Source organism: Myodes glareolus, chromosome 4 (genome assembly GCF_982192425.1).
Source record: "Myodes glareolus chromosome 4, mMyoGla1.1, whole genome shotgun sequence".
Classification (NCBI taxonomy): Eukaryota; Metazoa; Chordata; class Mammalia; order Rodentia; family Cricetidae; genus Myodes; species Myodes glareolus.
This window is the reverse complement of record NC_142029.1, coordinates 84,458,471-84,477,060: the sequence shown is the minus strand read 5'-3', so window position 1 is coordinate 84,477,060 and position 18,590 is coordinate 84,458,471. Positions and strand designations below refer to the sequence as shown.

The 18,590-nt window shown below is 36.9% G+C and overlaps 1 protein-coding gene and 1 pseudogene across 4 annotated transcripts in view; both read left to right on the top strand.

Moving 5' to 3' along the window:
* The window catches only part of Scaper (S-phase cyclin A associated protein in the ER), a 354,060-nt gene that overhangs the window by 261,341 nt on the left and 74,129 nt on the right, over nucleotides 1-18,590 (top strand). For all 4 annotated transcript variants that reach the window (XM_085688786.2, XM_085688784.2, XM_085688782.2 and 1 more), the window contains one exon: nucleotides 17,095-17,218. In XM_085688786.2, coding sequence (XP_085544912.2) covers nucleotides 17,095-17,218 — 124 coding nt within the window. The remainder of the gene's footprint in view (nucleotides 1-17,094; nucleotides 17,219-18,590) is intronic.
* On the top strand, nucleotides 7,087-10,913 carry LOC125389156 (guanine nucleotide-binding protein G(I)/G(S)/G(O) subunit gamma-5 pseudogene; annotated as a pseudogene).

Below are 18,590 nucleotides of genomic sequence, written 5' to 3'. Positions count from 1 at the left end.
ACTATTAGGAGGTATGACTTTATCAGAGTAGGTGTGGCATTGTTGGAGGAAGTCTGTCACTGGAAGTGGGCTTTATGGTCTCATATATGCTCAAGCCACACCCACTGTCTCAGTTTACTTCCTATTGCTTGTGGCACAATATACAGAACTCTCAGCTACTTCTCAAGTACCATGTCAGCCTTCATGCTGCTGTGTCCTGACAAGATGATAATGGACTAAACCTCGGAAACTATAATCCACCCAATTAAATATTTTCCTTTATAAGAATTGCTATAATCATGATGTCTCTTCCCAGAAATACAGACCTTTAAATACCATTCATCAGTTGGTGGATATCTAGGCTGTTTCCATTTCCTAGTTCTTGTGAATAAAGCTATGAACAGGGAAGAAGTACCTCTGTGGTAATATAATATATAGAACCTTTGGGGTCTGTACTCAAGAGTGGCATAGCTTCATCATGTGGTAGATCTATTTTAAAGTTTGTGAAGAACTGCCACACTGATTTCCAGAATTGGCATAACAGTTTGCATTCCCACCAGCAACAATCAAATAGTCCCCCTTTTCTCACATTGCACCAGTATGTATTCTCGATTGTTCATTTGATCATGGCCATTCTGACTGGGGTAAGATGAAATCTCAAATTAGTTTTAATTTACATTTTCCAGATGACTAAAGATGTTGAATATTTTTTAAAAAGTGTCCACTGGTGCAATAGTGGCACAAATGATATAGGGATAACCAATCACTTTTCTGATTGGATCCAGAGTCAAGTGGATGAAACCCATACCTGACACTTATATAGGTCTATAATGAAAATGAGGAAGTGGGGCAAAAATATATACAGAAGGTGCAATTTGAGGAGGAAAAGAACACCAGGGAGTCTTTAATGTTGGATGCAAGGTTTGTGCTTAAAGAAATGAGAAATTAAATAAAGGGAGTGGTGTCTTCAGGGTGAGATGCCACCCAGCTAATCCTGCAATTGGCAAAAAGAAAAGGCTAAGGAATTACCTGTTCCTACAAAGCTACAAAGGAAAGCTTATGCAAATGAAATTCAAGATGGGGGCCAACCTCCAGACCCAGCAGACTGAAGAACTTGATATCTTTGGCCATGTGATTGTGGCTTTAGAGTCATGAAGGATACAAGAGTAAAGGGCTTGTGGAATCTTCCTCCGAGGTAAAGAAAAGCTACTGAGGCCAGGGATGTAGTAGGGGCCTGATAGGCTATTGCATGAAGCTGTGAAAATGAAGCCAGAATTATGTTGGAAATTCTAAGAGATTTAAGATGCCAGAGCTATGGGATACCACCAAGGAAAGCTGCAAGCATGAAGTGGAACCAACCCAAGAGAGAGAAGTGTGTTGCAGTTAGTTAAGCCAGAAGGACAGAGCCACTTAAGACTTTTGACATCAGACATAGAGTTCCAGGATTTGGAGTTTACTTGGCTGGGTTTCAGTCTTGCTTTGTTCCATATTTCCTCACTATGCCCCTATTCCTTCCTTTTGGAATAGTAATCTATAGTAGTTGCCATTGTACATTGGAAGTATGTGATTTGGTTTTTGATTTTATGAGGGGTTACAATTAAGAGATTACCTTGATTAACAGAAGAGACTTTGAATTTTGTAATTTTAAACCCTCTTAAGTCTGAAAGACTGTGGCGTGGGGAGTGGACTTTTGAAGTTGAACTGACTAAGCACATTTTGTGTTCTGATATGGCCACAAGCCTATGGGGGCAGTAAATGGAATATGGAGGTTTGAAAGAGAATGATCCCCATAGACTCATATATTTAAATACTTGGTCCCCAGTTGGTAGAACTGTTTGGGAAGGATTAGGAGGTGGAGTGGCTTTGAGCTTTCAAAATCCCACACAATTCTCAGTTAGTGCTCTCTACCGCTGCTGTGGATCAGTTATAAGCTCTCAGCTTCTGCCTTAGCACCATGTCTGCCTGCCTGCTCTTGCCATGACCTTCATGGTCTCTGACCCTTTGAAAACATGAGTCCAAAATCAATGCCTTTATAAGTTACTTTGAATATGGTTTCCTTGGGTATCAGAACAGTGTTCTAGAAATTCTCATCTCAGGATCAGTTTTCTGGACACACAGATATGGAAATAAGACTGAGATAGACCTTTATCCTTGGAGCTTATAAGCATGGAAAATGAGATGTAATAAACTCTAAACATCACTAGTATTGGCCTGCCGTGTTCACAAAATAGCTCCCCTGGAAGTATACACAAGACTTTATAAGAGGAATATTTTGCTGAAGATCCAGTACCTGTAAACACAGTTTTCTGAAATGACTGATCTTTTGTGTTTAATTTGTCGTCTCTTAACTCACATGGTTGCTGTCTTTGAAGCTCATCTACTGATAAATCTTTACCTTACTTATCATCATTCAGTGTAATTCAGACTCCCAACTTTATTCATTATTATCCTCTCACCTTTTTTTAAAAAAATTTTACTATATTTATTTATTGAAGGAGGGTTGCATATGCCACAACCTATATGTGGAGGTCACAGGATAGCTTTCAGGAGTCATTCTCTCCTCTTGTTTAACTGTGTGGGTCCTGGGGACCAAACGAAGCCGTCAGTCTTAGCATGCACTTGTACCCACTGAATCATCTCTCAGGCCTCATCTTTCCTCTTACCTTTCCCTATCACCTCAGCTCTCTTGTTTTTATTATGTGTTTGGTTTTCAGGGTGTATTTTATACAACGTTATGTTTTCTTTAATGGCCATAGCTATTTAAACTGCTCAGTAAGAACATTTGATTTGAGAACAACCAATCCATAAGTCAGCCAGCAATAGAGAATTTGTAATCTAGCACAAAATGCTAACCTGAGCCTGTCTCTCTCAGGAATTTATAGTTGGGAAATTGTAAAACTTGAAGTTATTTTCTCTTGGGTATTGAGTTTGAAATAAAATAAATAGGAACTTCTGGGATGGCCATTACAGGACTCTATATGTTTCAGTTTAGAGGGACTACAGAAAGTCATTTTAGGATGCACATACCACAAGTGGGAAGAGACCAGAGCTCATTCAGGAGAGAAGAGTGTGCTGGAAATGAAAGCACATCCATCCCACAGAGCTGGAACTGCCCTGTCCTCTTGAGGCTGGTGTTCATCTTCTTCTGAATTCACCTGAGAGTTCTCGTTGGTCCTACTCTTTCCACTTGCAGACTCCTGAATGGGTTCACCTCCCAGCCAAAAAACCTGATACTTTTTAAATAAAAAATACTAAAGATTCTTTTAACTCTAGATTGGATTGAAAATATTGGGATTGAAAAAATAATTGACTCTATTATTCCGTAGAGCCTTCCTTACAAAGCCATAGACTTTTGCTGGGCAGTGGTGGCACACGTCTTTAATCCCAGCACTTGGGAGACAATGGCTGGCCAATCTCTATGAGTTTGAGATCAGCCTGTTCTACAGAGCAAGTTCCAGGACAGGCTCCAAAGCTACAGAGAAACCCTGTCTCAAAAAAACAAAAACAACAACAAAAGAAAAAACCATAGTTTTGTTTTTTTTTTCCAAAATCCCTCATTTAAAAGAAGACTGATGAATGTCCATTGTTGAAAGCAGAAGAGAGAAAGTTGGTCTAGGGACTATTGGAACATTCAGTGAGCAGTAATGAATGCTTCTCCAACAAACTGGGACTGGCAGAACTTCCATTTTCTTACTTATCAATTACAATCCTAATTTGTAAAATCTATATAAAAATGACCTTCATTAAGCTTGCTGTTCCTAAACTGTAAGATAAACACATTCAAAACTGGCATGCTTTCAAGGAAAATAACTTGCCTTCAAAATCAAAGATAAAATATATGATAATGCAGTTCTTTAAACATGTGAGTTCTATAAGAACAGGTAATGGTACTTGCCACCGTCTTTATTCTTTAAGGGTTCCTCATCCTTTTAGAATTAGAACTTAGTTTAGATCTTTAGAACATTATTTTCTATTTATAAACAACTGAAAAATATATACTGAAAAATATAAAAATATTTAGACTTTGCTGTCTAAAACGTGAGCACAGTGGACTGTGTCTGACCATCTTAATAAAAAGCAAGTGTTTTCATGAGAAGTTAATCATTGCACCAATTACTTACCTGACACCAGTAGCTAATTGCCTAATTTATAAGTGAAGTTAATATGTTTAAGGTCAGAGAGACCAGGTGGTGATGGTGCACGCCTTTAATCTCATCACTCAGGAGGCAGAGTCGGGCGGATCTCTGTGAGTTTCAAGGCCTGCCTGATCTACAGAATTAGTGCCAGGACAGGCACTAAAGCCACATGGAGGAGTCCTGTCTTGGAGGGAAAAAAAAGGCTCACAGAGTGGTTACATATGTATGCCTCTCTTCCTTTCTTCATGCTCCCAACCCTAAATCCTAGCAGCATAATTCAACTCAAAACTTCAATCCTGCAGCTACAGCATGAAGCTCTTTTTGTAAGTTAATAATGTATTTATTATTAGAATTAGTTGTAATTTTCACAACTAGAAAATAGGTATAATATTTTGTAAGACAGTGTTTATTGAAAGCAGTAAAATTTTACAGCATTTGACAAAAGAAACAAATGATTGGTTTGTCTCATTTCAGGGAAGGCTTTTTTATTTTAATTACAATTCTGTTCAACTCAGGGAAACAATAGTATCCATCTACCCTAAAACATGGTGTGCTCAAGCAGTAGACACAGACCTTCAGAGAACTACACCTTCTCGTATTCCTCTCTCTCACACATCATGCAAGGAGAGCCAAGTGCTCAGCTGTGCACCAAATGCTACTAGAAAGCACCCTGCTGCACGATAAGAGGAAGTGACACTACAAGGTGCTGGGCACATGTGCTGTGAGAAAAGCAGCAGTAGCAGTGTTAAGACTTTGGTGTAGCCGAACCTGCACAAAGGCAGTCGCTTTCCACTTGGGACTGTCACATAATAAATTTATTTAACAACTGCAGGATCTATTATTTTTTTACCAAATTACCATTTTATATAGGTAAAGAAACAAAAGTTTTAAAAACTGGTTTCTTCCCCATCATCACACTAGCTGAACTGAGACTGTCATATACTCCCTCCTCTCTGCCTTATTGCCTACCATCATGAAAAAATAGCTTAACCAACCTGTATTTATTGAATTTCTTATATTCCGAGATCTCTGTTTGTCATCAAAAAAATCTTTTACCACTTTGAAGAATATGAGATTAATAAATATATTCTGTATCACATCATACAACAAAAGAAAAGAGAACAATGTAATTTAAAGTGTTGATATCTGAGAACCTTTGGTTGAATATCTCATAAGCTAGAATTTGTGGGGTGGCAGTGCTACATGTTCTGCCATATTGTATATGTATACTATAGTGTTGTATGTATTTACTGCTTTAATAAAATGTAAGCATTTCATTGCTATAATTTTAAAGACTGATAAGCAATGTGATTGCAGAGGATTTTTTGTTACTGTGTTTTTATAGTTTGTGTGTGGGAAGGCCATCATTGTTTGTTTGGTTGGCCTTGATTTATGCTTTTTGTAGTTGGGTGTGGGTACTGTGTGTGAGAGATGGTTTGGGGCCACCTTTTTTGTTTTCATAGCAGACTAGGAATTAAATTCTCTGGTACATCATTTGGTATCGTGAACCAAAATCACTTGTAACTATTTGTCTGTAGAAGATACAATGTTCAGGGGAAATGTAACAGTTATATTCAGGGGCTAGAGAGATGGCTCAGTGGTTGAGAGCACTACCTGCTTGCTCTTCTAAAGGTTCTAAATTCAATTCCCAGCAACCACATGGTGGCTCACAACCATCTGTAATGAGATCTGGTGCCCTCATCTGGCCTGCAGGCATGCATGCAGATAGAATGTTGTATATATAATTAATAAATAAATAAATCTTTTTAAAAATTATATTCAGAAAAAGAAATGCAAGATTTCTCTGTATTGATTGCCTATTTAGAATAATTTATCAAGTAATTTCCTTCTGATAAGTTCAGATGTAGCTTTTTAAATAATTGGGACCCATGTTGCATTCCACTGTGTCCACTATGTCATAGACTTTCATTAATGTTAGTAAAATACTGTTTACCATTATGGAAGAAACTCAAGATCTAACCCACTGCTAAATAATTGCATATTTATAGACAGGAATAATTAACATATGTATTAAATCATTTTATCTCTAAAAAACAAATAACTTTCTCCAGTAGACAAAGTAAAATGAAATGTTTTAGAAACTAGCCATAGTGATTGATAAATATATTTCTTCACTTGGCGTACTAAGGTATTTTGTTTATGTCTCAAAGGCTCTTAGCAGAGATGGTTATAGTTGACAGCTGTTGAACCATTAATAAGATTAAAGTAAGGAAATTAGTTTTGTCAACTTTAATCTGCTGTTTAGCACTGCAAACCACCTGGGGTCTTCTCCAGAGCCATCTTATTTAATACTGAACTTTAAATTACATAGTGGGATCCTATCTAAGATTATGTTTAAAGACTTTATAATAATAGCTGCCTTATATCAAATTAATATTAGCAGTAAAAATAGTATTTTAGCACTAGAAATAAAAAATTATTAATTTGGTACTTACCCTACATTTTAATGCATTATTGTAATGTTTTAACATACTTTCTAAGTTAGAGGTTAATTTGAGGAAATACAGATGAGCTTATTAAGTCAGTGCTTTAAATATATATATAATTTTCAATCTAAAATTGAAATACTATGGAATACTGAAATTGCATATTCTGTTTGTGCCTAATTTATCAGTTTAAAACACTTTGAAATATCACATTAAATTGGAAATTTTTTTACTCCTTGCTCTGAAGAATTATTATAGTTAGGACAATTATTTTAAAGTTAATTTAAATTTCACTGACATTTTATTATGTATGTAGCATAATACTAATGTTGATGCGGTGAAAGTTGACGAGTTAACAGACAGGATTAGCATCATGGAAAGAGCCCTTTTGAATGGAGGGGTGTTCGTGTGTTAAAGTCATTCGCTGTGCCTCTCACTCTTAACTCTCCCAACATCTGAAAGCTCAGGGTAGTGGGAAAGGCAGTGGGGGTTTATACAAGTTAAAGCAGGGTGTGGCCAGTGAGATGGCGCTGCCTGGCAGCCTGAGTGAGTGTGATCCCTGAACCACACAGTAGAAAGACAGAAAAGATTCCCACAAGTTGTCCTATAATCATACGTGCATTGTGGCACATTAAAATTCGTATTATTTTTAAAAGCAAACTTGAAAAACAAAGGAGGACAAATGGTAGAAATTTTAACCTATTCTCAATAACTAACACTCTGAGTCACCTGTCACAATTATCAATTTCAAGTTTAAAAAAAAAAACTACCAAAATGTGCCACAAATCTAAATTCTCTGTTGTGAAAAAAAATGTCAAAATTGAATAATTTCTTCCTGTTTAAATTTCAGCAATATTCTTTATCTAAATTTCTTGCTGGCAAGACATCTTATTTACTAGGTATCTTTAAAACAGAACTTTACAATGTTTCATGAAACACATCTTTTTAGCTTTTTAAGTTAGCATGTAAAATAATGAGATTTGTTGTGGCATTTGCAGTCATGCATACTTTATTCTTATGAATCTCTCTTTACCCATTGCCTTCCCCCTCCCTCCATTGTTCCTGTTTGCTTTTGTGTCATACATGCTCTGCCTTTCTCCTTTAAGATCTCTTCCTGTTATCATAGTCCCTTTTCTGCCTTGAGACCTAGACACTCACGCATACATGGGCACACATAGGGACACACACAAACACACAACATGCAGATAGAAATGCAAGTCTAAAGTCTGCCTCTGAGAGAAAATATGAAATATTTGCCTTTCTGTGTCTGGTTTGTTTCATTTAATATAATGATGTCCTCTTGTATTCATTTTACTACAGATGTCATGTTTTATTTTTTATAAATACATAAAATTCCATTCGATACATGTGCCATATTTTCTTTTTCTATTCATCATTGATGGGGCGGTTCCATTTCTTAGCTTTTGAAATTAATGCAGTGATAACATGCATGTATAACTGTAGTGTTGACCTAGTCCTTCAGATAAGATATATGCCCAAGAATGAGAGGATGTGGAGTAAGGGGGACACTCATCCATCGCTGGTGGGAATGCAAACTTGTCCAACCACTTTGGAAATCAGTGTGGCAGTTTCTCAGGAAATTGGGAATCAACCTACCTCAGAACCCAGCAATACCACTTTTGGGAATATACCCAAGAGATGCCCAATCATACTAGATGTAAATCCTTTATCTGAGAAAAAAAATTTCCGGTCTGTAGGCTATCTCTTCATTTAATTTTATGAGATTCGTTTGTCAATTTGTAGGATTATTTCAAATGATAATGGAATCTTTTTTAGGTGTGTGTGTGTATTCATGTGTTATGTGTTCAGGTACACATGCACAGGTGTGCGCACAGGCCAGACGTCAACATCCAGTGTCATTCCTCAAGTTTTGCCCACCTTGTTTTTGAGGCAGGTTCTGTCACTGGCTTGGGGCTTGCTGATTAAGCTAGGCTGCCTGGATCTACCTATCTATCTCTTCTTCCCAGCTTTGGGATTACACTTGGACACAACCATCACCATTCTTTTTTAGATGAGATCTACGGATTGAATTTAGGTCCTTGCATTTGAACAGAAGATGGCTCAGAGGTTAAGAGCATTGCCTGCTCTTCCAAAGGTCCTGAGTTCAATTCCCAGCAACCACATGGTACTAAGGTCTGGTTCCCTCTTCTGGCCAGCAGGCATACATACAGACAGAATATTGTATACATAATAAATAAATAAACAAATAAATAAATAAATAAATAAATAATTTCATCCTCAGCAATTTCATTATTATATAGAAAAACTACTAATTTTTGCATGTTAGTTTTTTATCTTGTAACTTTACTAAAAGTGTTTTATCATACCTAAAAATTTTCTGGGGAAATCTGTAAGACTTTTTAAGTACAGAATCATGTTATCTACAAATAGGGATAGTTTGACTTCTTCCTTTCCTGTTTGTATCTTTTATATATTTCTCTTGTTTTATTGTTTCAGCTAAGATTTGATTACTATTTTGTTTTTTTTTGTTTTTTTTTTATATTTATTTATTTACTTATGATGTATACAATATTCTGTCTGTGTGTATGCCTGCAGGCCAGAAGAGGGCGCCAGACCTCATTACAGATGGTTGTGAGCCACCATGTGGTTGCTGGGAATTGAACTCAGGACCTTTGGAAGAGCAGGCAGTGCTCTTAACCTCTGAGCCATCTCTCCAGCCCTTGATTACTATTTTGAATGAAAGTTAAGAGTAGGTCTCCTTGTTTCATTCAGTTTTTTCCATTTACTATGACTGCTACAGCTTTGTCATATGCCTTTATGTTCTGTCTGATTCTAACTTTTAGGATTTGTATTATGAAGGCACATTGAACTTTTTCAGATGTCATGTCTGCTTTTATTGAAATGATTGATTTATGTCCTTAAATTTGTTTATATGATATATTATATTTATTCATTTCCATATGTTAAACCAATATTCCATCCCTGGAATGAAACCAACTTGGTCATGTTGTATGATGTTCTTAGGGTGTACTTGAATCTAATTTTCAGGGGGGGGTTGTTAAAATTTTTTATTTTAATTAAAATATAATTGCATTATTTTACTTCTTCTCTCCCCTTTCTCTAAAACAATCTGCTAAGTTTACTTAGTGTTACTTGTGTGTATAGGATTTCAGAGCTTACCACTTGGTATTGTATAACCAATTAAGGAGCTCATCCCTGGGAAAGACTAGTTCTCCCTCTCTCAACAGTCATTAGGTGCCTGTAGTTCTTTATTTTGGGATTGGACCCCATGAGATTTTCCTCTTTCATTTAGCATATCTTGGTATTGTTCTTGTTCAGGTCTTCTTGGGAAGCCATGTTTTTGAAATATCATGGGTGAATCTTCTTTGTCACTTCTAGGAGACACAATCTCACAGCAGATTTTCTGGTGCCCCTGGTTCTTTCTGCTCCTCCTCTGTGATGTTTCCTGTGCCTTAGATGTATGAGTTGTGTTATAGATCTATCATTTGGTACTGGACATCCCAAGATAAACTGGTCTTTGCAATTTGACCAGTTATGGTTTTCTGTAATTCTCTCCATATGTGACAAAGAGAGGCCTTTTTGATGAAAGATCTGTACTTATGCCCACAGATCTGTGGAGAAGTTTTGAAAGGAGTTAGAAATTATGCTGACCTAGTAAAAATGGAAGTAGTAGATTTTTTTCTTCCTAAGATGCATGACTTCATTAGCCATTAATAGTTGGCCAGGTATATAGTACCAGGTGTGATTTCCCTCCTGTTAGCAGGCCTTAATTTCAATTAGGCCTCTAATGGTTACTGGTGAGATGTGAGTTCCACCACTGCACCTTTAGGGCTATCTTGCCATGCTGGTCACTCTTGTAGTTCACAAGCATCACACCCTCTTGACAACACAGCCCCCCGGCACCAGAGAAACTAGACTTCAGACAGGAAACTTTCAGGTCAGATCTGGATGGAATCTTCTGAGTTCTGTGCCTGAAGTATGTGGTGAGTTCAACAATAAGGACTTATGAGTCAGCACGGCTGTCCAGAGCGCCATATCGGGTTCCTCTAGCGTCGCCGCCATGAAGATGGTGGTTCAGCAGCTCCCGCTGGAGGCCGGGCTCAACCACGTGAAGGTTTCCCAGGCAGCTGCAGACTTGAAACAGGTCTGTCTGCAGAATGCTCAACATGACCCTCTGCTGACCGGAGTGTCTTCCAGTACAAATCCCTTCAGACCCCAGAAAGTCTGCTCCTTTTTGTAGTCCGCTATCTTGAGGTTTCTTAAACCAGTGGCTATTGAAGAGAACTAGATCTGGAGTCTGTACAGAAGCTTCTCTAACGCGTGCCATAATACAGTCTTTACTTGTCAATCCTTAACGTCTACCTCTCTGAATCTTCATGGATTTCTGTTTCACAAGGTTTAACTATTTTATATACACTGGCTGTAGCGTACAATAAAACAGCATACAAATTAAAAAAAAATAAGGACTTATTTTTCACCTCTGGGACACAATTATGGGCAACAGCAATACCCTCTATTGTTTTGGGTATCTGGGATTACCCTGACCAAACAACCCAAAAGGAAGTTCTTTTGCCAGGAACTGAGGTTTCTGTTTGTCTGTGACTCTTGTGAGAAATATTATCAGCCCAAATGGCATAATTCCATTCAAAATATAGACATATAGAAATATATATAGATATACACATACATGTATGAGAATGTTGACACGTGTGTTCATCGGGAAAATTAATCTGTAGTTTTTTTTCTTGTAAGGTATTAATCAAGTTTTAGTATTAGAGTAGTTCTGGCATCATATAATGAATTTGGTAGTGTTCCTTCCCTTTATATTTTACAAAACAGTTTGATGTCTTAGAGCTTCCTTGACCGTTTAATAGAATTAAGTAGTGGATACATCTGGCCCTGGGCTTTTCTTTACACAGACTTTTAATTACTGCTTCAATCTTGTTGCTTTGTTTATGAGTTCTGAATTTAATTTTAGAAGGTCAAGTGAGTTTAGAAATTTGTTCATTTCTTTTATTTCCCAGATTTTTTAAATGCAAGCTTTCATAGTATTCCCAAATGACTTTCTGGATTTCACAGGCATCTTCTGTAACAAACTCCATTTTCAGTTATTATTTGATTAAGTTAGATTTAGCATGCTCTTTGTCTCTCTGTCTGTGTGTGTGTGTTTGTCTGTCTGTCTGTCTTTCATCAATCTTACTAATTTTTTAAGAGTAACCTCCATTTCATTGACACTTTATATTCTTTGGGGTTTGGTTTTGACTTCTTATTTTTCTAGAGCCTTCAGGTACATCATTACATTATTAATTTGAGATCTCACTAATGTTTTTAATGGGAGTATTTACAGCAGGGAAACATCTGCTTAGGACCACCTTGGCTGTAGCCCAGTGGTTCTTATAGGTAGTTCCTATCATTTTCATTTGCTTATAGTTTTGTTTCAGACAGGGTTTCACTATATAGCCTAGAATTTGCTTTATGTACTAGGCTAGCCCAAAATTCACAGAGATCTGCCTGCCTCCACTTGTGCTGGCATTAAAGATATGTGTCACCATGCCCCGAGGGTTCTAGGAATATTTTAACTTCTTTCTTGATCTCCTCAGTAACTCACTGTTAGTTCATATGCGTGCTATCTTCATATCTTTGCTGGTTTCTAAGATTTCTCTTGTTGCTGATTTCTAGTTCTACTCCATGGTGGCTTTGGTAAGTTAAAAATTAGTTTTTATTTTGTTGTTTATTTGTTTGTTCTGGGTTTATGGCCTTCCATGTGATCAGTTGTACAGAAGGTCCCATCTGACTTTTTTTTTAAAAAAAAGTGTATTCTCTGTCTGTTGAATAGTATATTTATAGACATTTGTTGTATCCACTTAATCTATCGTATAATTTAATTCTGAGATGTCTTCATTGATTTCAGTTTGTAAGACCTCTCTGAACATGAGAGCAGGATATTGAAGTATCCACTAATATTGTGTTAGGACCTACATTTAAGTGATTTTTAACGTACTGGGTATGTATTTATTTGCATTCTTTAATCATCTTTTTTCTATGTACGCTCCTGCACCTCTCACTAAAAGGCTTAGTTTCATGATGCTTTTTTCTGTCCTCTGTTTCTCAGAGGAAACATGTTCAGTAAGAAATTTTCTGACAAAAGAAAACCATTCATAAGTATATTTGGGGCAAGAAAGTCTGTATCTTAGACCAGCACTGCAGTGCACTCTTGACAGAATATGCAGCGAGATTTTAACATCTTCTGAGAAGTTTCTTTGAAAAGTTAGGGCTTTCTATTTGATGTCAGAAAGTGCTTTAAGTCATTCACGTTTAAAATTACAGAGAGGGTGCTGGACAGACCACCCAAGCTGGGTTCAGAGCAGTGTGCGCTTTAAACCTGGTGCTCTTCAAATAAAGATTGTCTTTCAAGTAAGGTCACTGCGCACACAAGCTTTTCCTCACCCTGAAAGTTTGGTTCCCTGTCCCTTTCTTCCTCATTTGAACATAGTTTCTTGAACAAGTTATGTGAACCTAAGACCATTCAGAGGTAAAGTCTTTCTTTACCAGAAAGAATTTTTTTGTTGAGCACAGAGGATGGTAAAGAAGATGCGCTCCAAACCAGTAGCTGTTTGCTTTTTTATGTGTGTATTTCCATATGCCTCATAATAGTTGACCAAAAATTCAAGACAAGCTGTAAAAATTTGATTGACTGAAACACAAAAATATAAATTAATACTTAAGGCTATAAAAATACAGATAGCTGCAAAAGCAGCTTTGGTGCAGTCCTAGAGTTGAACAGTTCAGCACAGCATTCTCACAGGATTTTTAATAGTTTTTGGAGACCTATAATTTTGTATATCAATTAACCCTACCATTAATTTAAATAGTAGTACACAATACACTATTAGCATAAAGGCAGTTGTCAATTAGCAGAGAAATCAGAGAATCTATTCTCCATATGTGTCACTGCAAACACATGAAGGGCAGTCCTCTTCATTCATCTCAGTGGTGATCACTTGAGGCTCCTGTTTTATGCATCATATCAAAATAAACTTAAAATAAACTGACACAGTGAATTATGAAAACCATAAAATTATCGCTTAGAGATAACTTTTAAAACATATACATGAATGATTACCTAATTTTATAATTTGAAAGTATTTTTAAGTCATGAAAAGAAAACAAGAAACAAAGAAATTAGCCTAGATGAATGGACAAAGGAAACATGATAATAAACACTATGCATTTTATTAGATCATCAAGAAAAATGAAATATTAAAAAATGAAATATTTAAAAATTTTAAAATATTAAAAATTGATGGATCTGAATATTGTTATATTATTAGGTCCAGGCTCAGAATAACAAATATTGCATATTCTTCTTTTATTTGTGGATTCTGGTTTTACATGTGAATAAGTGTATGTAAGTGTGTATAAATTCTGAAATTAGAATGGGGATTATAAGGGGAAATATAGTTTTCATGGGCTATGTAGTAGAGTATGTGTCGCATGAAAGCAAAACAGGACACTGACCATGGGTAGAAGAGTACAAGCAGGGAGCCGGGGAAACAGAATCAGCAGAATAATTACATGTGAAAAATGCCATAATGAAACATGTTACTTTTTTAAAAATAAAAGCAAAAAATAAAGTAGCATTTTTATTTTGTGCTCAAATGTATGAAGATGTAGCCAGTATTGGCCATAACATGGGTGGGAGAGGTACCTTTCTCAGAGTAAAAATTGGTTTAAATTTTTTTTCTGGAAATCAGTTTGAATTTGGCAGTATGTTTGAAAACCTTAAAAATGTTCATTTCCTTTTACCCATTTCATCATACCCAGCAATTATGAAAGGAGCAGCAGGTATTTACTTCCTAGACTTCATTGTGTCTGCGTGCAGGCAGGTGATTGAGGCCTTAAGCCAGACTCTAACTCTAACGTTAATGAAGTAAAGCAGGGGTATCCAAACTCTAGTCTTTAAGAGTTGGAGGCTACTGTTTATAAAGCCCAAAGTCACATTCAGGGTGAGGCATATCATGCCTGGTCGTGTTTTGGATTTGTTTTGCTTGTTTAGGCCAGTCCGGTAATGTTTGATTTGGGTAGCAGACCTAGAAGTTTTCCCAGATTCTATTATATATCTAACAGCCTGTCTGCTTTTCTGTTTAAATCAGCTGGAGCTTTTCTCCAGCAGTTCATAACAAAGAATTCTCAGTCACAAAAAGCATTATTTATGCTATTGAAAGTTGGGCACAATAGTAAGAGATTGATTGAACTAAAATTTTAGTCCATAAGACAAAGCACTGTTCAGTATTTTTAAATTTTTGTAGTATTTTTTTTCCATTTCCTTTCTCAGAAAGGAATTCATAGAAGACGTGTCTCAGAAAAGTACTGGAAGACTTCTGGACCTGAGTACAAAATCAGTGATGCTGCAGAGATGTCCTGGGGCTCTGGTACATCAGAGGCCACATGTTTTAGGAAGGAGCTCAGCTGTCTCTACCCCCACAGTTGTTAAGCTGTGATTGCCCTTAGGTACTCAAAAGTTACAGGTTAAATTTTAGCTGTATATTAGTGCATTTGTTTCCTCTGCATTCCAAGGGATGTGTCTGATTAAGTCTTTGGGTTCTTTGAGAAGGGAGAGCCCTCCATCTTCCACTTTCACTTCCACTTCAACCAGTACAATTCTTATTTTCTGTTTTGTGGTTTGTGTTTCTGGGTAAGATTCTGCTTCTCTTTTAAAAAATTCAAAGCTAGTATTATAGGAGATACTAATTGTTACTGAGAAGTACTTACAACAGGAGGGAAAGGATGTTATTTGCAAATAGTTAATTTTCTCTTAATAGTGAAATTATTTATACATCGCCTTCTAAAATATACTATTGTTTTTATTATCATAAACACCTAATTTTACCTTATGGAAAAAACACTTGCAGTCTTATTCTTGTTATCAAATAACTGTAATAAAATTACATAATGAGTCCTGCTAATTATTAAGTATTTCTCTACCTACTTTATTATCTTTTAATTCTCATGACAATCATGGGAAACTTAAATATTATCTAGTTTTTAAGCATGTGAAATAGGTGACGGCATGCCGAATTAGAAACTTGCTAAAATCTTGTCTGATAAACTGGGACTCTGCCCTAGAAGTATCTGGTTCCTGCAGTGCTACTCTTCACTAGTCCACGCTACTGTAACTGACTTCCAGAAACCCAGCAGTTCTGGGTCAGGACCAGCCATATCAAGCATTATTACAACAGGGACTCCTCACTTTCTTTTTCCCACTGAAGCGTTAGCCCTGGGCACTTACCTGTATTATCTGTGTAGCACAATGTATTGCATATCACAGGGACCTTCAGTATAGGATGGATGGATGGATGGATGGATGGATGGATGGATGGATGGATGGATGGATGCTCACATGCTGTTTCTGAGACTTTTGGTTCTCATCTCTGGCTGCAAAATTTTTATGAAGACACAAGTTTCTGTTGACTAGGTATACAGTAGATCTTAGCAATTTGCATTTCTTAAAGTTCCCAGGTAATGTCAATGCTGCTGATTGACAGGTTACAATTTAACAAATGTCCTAGAACAGTGGTTCTCAACCTCTGGGTTGTGAACCTTTTGGGTAGAATGACACTTTCACGGGGGACACATACCAGATATACTGCATGTCAGGTATTTACATTACAGTTACTAACAGTAACAAAATTACAGTTATGAAATAGCAACAAAAATAATGAGGAACTGTATTAAAGGGTCACAGCATTAGGAAGGTTGAGAACTACTGTCCTAGAAGGTTGGTTGTGAAGGACTAAGCAGAAAATTCAATCAGACAAGCCAAAGTAAATAAACATTGCTCACACAAGCAGTTTTAGGCCCAGATTACAAAACATTCAGGAGAGAACCATGTCCTCTGAACTTACTGCTTTAAGTTTCTTTGAACTATTAATAAAATGGTTTTTCTTAATATCCCCTAGAGAAAAACCTATAGCTAGATTTTCTTTGGATTGCTTGGGTCCATGACCAGTTTGGAGTCTCTAGGGAAGAAATCTTCATCTACCTAGGACCAGATCCATGTGTATACCCCTTCAAACAGTGTAGGACTCTCTCCCCAGAACTGTAGGGCTTACCTCATGGGAAATAGCTACAGTTTTTCTACACTGTTTTTTCAGCTGCCTTGTCGTGAACCAGCTGATCTGGCAACAGGCAATTTGGCAGTCTTTTTTTTTCTGGGTGTTATTTAAAAGACTGAGGTTCTTAGTTGATGTCTGATCTTAAATGAAGAAATTATAAGAAAGACTAGAAAATTCCTTACATTGTCTGTCCTGTAACTAATGGACATTAGTAAGAGCTGTTAGGTACTAATGAGTGCTGCACTTGAGTAAAAATAGCTGCCTTTTATGTCTGACTGATGGGCCTGTACCTAATGGTTTTGTAGAGCAGCTTCCATCTCATGCCTGTTTCTTGCATACCATTGACTTTATTATTTTAAATTGTTGGGAGAAGAGTTGCTCAGGTTTTACAAATGGTGTTTTTCTTCCTATTAGGTCTCTCTGCAATGCAATCAATGTTTACAACCTCACCTGCAATAACTGTTCAGAAAATTGCATTGATGTTCTGTTTAGTAACAAGATTACCTTCTTAATGGATCTCCTGATACACCAACTGACGGTATGTAATATTAGTACCTTGAGTAAGAAGCTGTTAAGGTTTGAGTCCTGTGACCAAAACTAAGAACTCAGCCTGTTTACTGTTCAGATTGAAAAGCAGGGTGGGAGTGGGGCGATAGTGACAGTTAAGAATGTGTAGTAGGAACTGACAGCAAAGTCTCTTGAACACTCTGTGTCAAAGTCTCGTAAATACTAATATTGAATGAGTAATGGGCGCGTAACACTGTGAAGAAAGCCAATTTGCATGTTAAACTTGGCTCTGGCATCAGGTAGACCCAATGCCAAACCTCCACAGCCACAGGAATGGGGGTTATCAAGAGACAATTGAGAGCCTCAGAGCCTCTCACCAGCGTATGTCAAAAGGGCCGATTAAAGGGGGGTTTTATGGCCATTTACTCTTAAAAAAAAAATTAGGAAATGCCTTTGTCAGAAAGGGCAAACCTACTTAGGATGTGAACAAGCAGCCAGTTATCACCTTAAATTTTACCTCCATTCACAGATGTTAGATAAGGTAAGCTCAGTATAATATCCAAAGGTTTAGGTCTGTCAATGCACTCTTCAGAGTCCTGGGACCAGAAGTTTCCTGGTGAGGTTTCTGAGCCCCTGAGGTATTGGCACTGCAAGTTTACAGCACAGGAGAGTTCCCAGAGCCAACTTGCTTTTATTCTCTGTGGCTCTAATTGCTCTCCGTAAGCTTCACACCTCTGCTCCCTTTCTTCCTTTCCTTCCTCTGCATTCTGCAGCCTTAGTTTAGGCACAAGAGCATCTTCTTCGTGAAATCTCAAATCTGTTTTCCCACTTCCAGCATTAAGAATGCTTTTTTTGTGATCCCAGACATCACATCTCATAAACCTGATTATACTGAATTATAGTTATTTATTTATCTGTTTTCCCACTAGTCCTAAAATTCATGAAGACAAGTAGCTTATTACTATGTCCAATATCCTAACAGAGGAGAGTAGGTTTGGTATAACATTGAATGAATATATGAGTAAATAAATCAATACCTTCTGATTATTGGTCACAAGCTAAAATTCATAAGGTGACTATGAAGTCTTATATACAGACATATCAGCAAGAATTAGAGAGAGCAATGTGGAAAAGCTAGCAGAGATGCAGGCTAGCATTGCCATAGATGATAACACCAGCTATTTACAGTGAGGCAACGTGTATGAAACAAAGGCTCATTGTACATGGTTTTATTTACAAAACAAGTCACTAAAATATAGGTAAGACATTGTACTAAAAAAAAGGCAAAAAGACATCATTTATATTGCCTCATTTAATTTTCAGAATACTCTTAAAAGGTCACTGTCACCTGTTCCACTAATAAAGAAACTTGTGTCCCTGAGAATCTGACTTTAAGGATACAT